Source organism: Coturnix japonica, chromosome 25 (assembly GCF_001577835.2).
Source record: "Coturnix japonica isolate 7356 chromosome 25, Coturnix japonica 2.1, whole genome shotgun sequence".
NCBI lineage: Eukaryota > Metazoa > Chordata > Aves > Galliformes > Phasianidae > Coturnix > Coturnix japonica.
Window position 1 is genome coordinate 196,225 of NC_029540.1, and position 3,534 is coordinate 199,758.

General features: G+C 61.8%; 1 protein-coding gene across 1 annotated transcript in view; it reads right to left on the reverse strand.

The window, feature by feature from the left end:
- The window catches only part of CASQ1 (calsequestrin 1), a 4,501-nt gene extending 2,003 nt beyond the window's left edge, over positions 1-2,498 (reverse strand). The window contains exons 1-2 of the mRNA XM_032449148.1: positions 1,704-2,498; positions 1,020-1,172 (exon numbers count right to left, since the gene is read on the reverse strand). Of these exons, the coding sequence (XP_032305039.1) occupies positions 1,020-1,172; positions 1,704-1,925 (375 nt within the window). The 5' untranslated portion in view covers positions 1,926-2,498. The remainder of the gene's footprint in view (positions 1-1,019; positions 1,173-1,703) is intronic.
- Positions 2,499-3,534: the final 1,036 nt, after the last annotated feature.

Sequence of the window (3,534 nt, forward strand, 5' to 3'; positions counted from 1 at the left end):
GTGCCTATGGACCTCAATCCCTCTAACTTTCTCTCCACCTCATTGGCAGTCTCGCGTGTGATTATTGCCGTAGAATTCCTAAGTAAGCACTATATCTCCGCACTCTGAGGTCCACTTCTTACTGTATCCCAGTATGAATGTCTCTGCGTACACTCCTTGGTGACACTTCATCACACGTCCCCTACAACGTCTCTATAGTGCACACCTCTCCATACTCAAGTGTTTATGTGAACCAAATTGACATAGTTAACGCACAAACCAAAGATACAGAGAAGCAGATAAAAAGAAACCAAAAAGACGAAGTATTACACATTCTAAAAATACTAATACCTTAATATTTGTATCATTTTATGCTCTCAAATGATCACCTTGGACTCAGTTCACCTGGAGTGAAGAACGAAGACTCTCAGCTATGGAATAAGCTTATGATTATCACTGTCTATCTAGCATGCTCCAAAGGAACACACAACATGCTCGCGCCCCCGGCACAGGGCTGACCACCGCTCCCCCTTCTCCCCCCCGCAGCGGGATGACGGAGAGAGAAACAGCCCACAGGTTCTTCCATCAAAACATGTCTCTCAACAAAATATCGCAATAATCTTTCCGAAATTGTGGAAAGAATAGGAGTACGAGAAACAGGAGGACATGAGCGTATTGCGAGAGCTTCTCTGATACGAGTGTTCTGTGAGCCTCGTTCTGCCTCTCGGCTGACCACAGACATGTTCGTGCGATCCTATGGCTGTGCCTGCGGCATGGGCAGTGTACACGTCTACGAGAGTGCGCACCCATACTCCCACGATCGAGTGGGACTCACCAGGGCACCGAATAAAAGTGAGGGGAGCGGTCAATTTCCTCCCCCTCATCCCCTGCTGTCCACCACCTCCCTTTGAGCGAGCCACGATCAGCTCCCTGTGCCTTCCTGGGCAGCAAGAGAACACTGCTAGCCGCCTCACCACACGGGGGGGTCCCCCTACCTCTCACTGGGGGCACCCAGTGCTACCTCTGTTCCTCTATCAAAGCCATGGGGGGTTCTGGCCCCGATGTCCCCCCACCCCATAAGGGTTCCCATGGTGACCCCCCCCCTTACCCAACTTCTGGGCTGTATCCGCCTCCTTCTCTGCATCCACGAGGCCGAACCCCACTCCTTTGTCCTCCAGCACCTGCGCTGCCAGCTGGGGGGGGGGACACCGAGGGGACATCAGCACCCACACTGTGACACTGTGACACTGTGACACTGTGACACTGTGACCCCCCCCCAGCAGGTCCCCCTGTCCCCACAGTGTGTGACAATGGCAGGACAATTGTGGCCTTTTGGGGTCGGGTCCCCTCATCCCCCCCCCACCCCGTGCCATGTTGGTGGCACCTGGTGACATCAGCTCTGACCCCCCCCCAGGGATCACACAGGTGGAACCTGCCCCCCCAGCCCCCACCAGGGCCCCTTTTGTCCAGTTGTCCCCAGTTCCCCCCACTGTCCCATCTCTCCCGTCCCATTTCGTACCCCAATGTCCCCCCCTGTCCCCCACCTCCAGCATGAGCTCCTCCACATCCCTCTGTCCCCCCCAGTCCCTCAATATCCCCCCGTTGCCTCCAGTCCCCGCCGTCCCTCGCTGTCCCCATCTGTCCCCCCCCTCCAGTCCCTCAATGCCCCCCATTATCCCGCCCCTCCCGCCCCTTTTACCCCCCCATTCCCATCCCCCCTTCACCTCGAGCACTCTCTCCTCCCGTTCGCTCCGGGCCCCCCCGGGTCGGTGCAGGAGCAGCGCGAGCACCGCGGAGCTGCGCAGCGCCTCGCGGTGATTGAGGGCGGTGACGGACACGACGCGGGGCGCCCCGTCGTGGGAGGGGAAGCGCAGCCCCTCCTCGGCCCCCCCCGGGGCGGACGCCCCCAGCGCCAGCAGCGCCAGCAGCCACCGGCAGCCCCACATCGAACCGGGAGACAGGAGGAGCTGCGGGCACGGGAGAGGACGGGGCGGGCTGCGGGGACGGACGGACGGACGGACGGGCAGCACCTGGGGGACACGTCAATGCTCAGAGACGGACGGGCCGGATCTGGTGGGGCAGACGGACCCACAGACGGACCCACAGCCCCACAGGGACGGACAGACGGACCGACAGCCCCACAGGGACGGACAGACGGACCGACAGCCCCACAGGGACGGACAGACGGACTCACAGCCCCACAGGGACGGACAGACGGACCCTCAGCGACACACAGGCACTCAGAGCCCCACAGGGACGGACAGACGGACTCACAGCCCCACACGGACCCACAGCCGGACCCACAGCGACGAACGGACGGACGGACAGACGGACTCCTTCCCCCCCCCGGGGAGCGGGCAGTCACAGCCCCTTCCGGCCGGGGGGCGGTGACGGGGGTGACAGCGTGACCCCCCCCCCAACGTCCCCCCCCGCTGTTGTATAGATTCTATAGATGGGGCACAAAGGGGGGGCACAGGCCGGCGATCCCCGTGGGGCGGGCAGGGTCCCCCTCGGGGGGTCACGGTGCACCATGGGGGGGTCACAACCCGCCCCCCCCCTCAACTGCCCCCGTTCAGCCCTATTCCTTATTAAGGAAGGAAATGGGACCTGAAGGGACGGGGGAGGGGAAGGGGGCGGCACCCCCGGGGGGGGCTAAAAATAAGGAGCGGCGAAGGGGTCACCAGCACGCGGCCATGGGGCAGCGGGGGCACGGAGCCCCCCCGTGGTTTGTCCCCATCCTTTGGTGACAAACGGGGCTCCCTCCACCCGCTGCTCCCCCCCATACGTGCCCAGGACCCCCATACTCGGTGACCCCAACCCCAGCGCTCTGGGTGCCCCTATATGGGGTCCCTGAGACCCCATGGAGCATTGGGGTGCCCAGGACCCCCCATGCAGAGGTTATGGGGTTCCCAGGACCCCATGTGGGGCCGTTGGGGTGCCTGGGACCCCCACGTAGTACTGTGGGGTGCCCCCCCCCCTTTGCCATGTCCCTCCTTCCTCCCCTGCGGTGTCAGGTGACCCCGACCCCATTATTTTGATACTTTATTTTTAACCCTCAGGGCCGACACCGACACCACGTCAGGAAACCCGACCCCCCCTGCGCCCCCCCCCCCCAGCAGCTGCGTGACCCCAGAGCTGCAGGACTGTCCTCAGTGCGACCCACGGCCCCATAACCTCTGCATGTGGGTCCTGAGCTCCCCAACACCCTATAGGGGCCCCATATAGAGGCACCCACAGCCCTGGGGTTGGGGGTCATGAAGTATAGGGGTCTTAGACACCCCACAATCTCTGCATGGGGGTCCTGGGGACCCACTATCTTTAATATAGGGGTCCTGGGTTGGGGGTCCTGAGCACCCCAGTTCCTTCCCATAGGGGTCCAGGTACCCCATAGGTTCTACACAGGGGTCCTTGGCACCCCATAATGTCTGCAGGGAGGTCCTGGGTACCCCAATTCCCTATAGAGTCCCAAGGACACTGTACTGGGGCATGGGGGGTATATAGGGAACATCAGGCATTAAGAATATGGGGGGGTCAGTGGGGGACATGTGGGGAGCA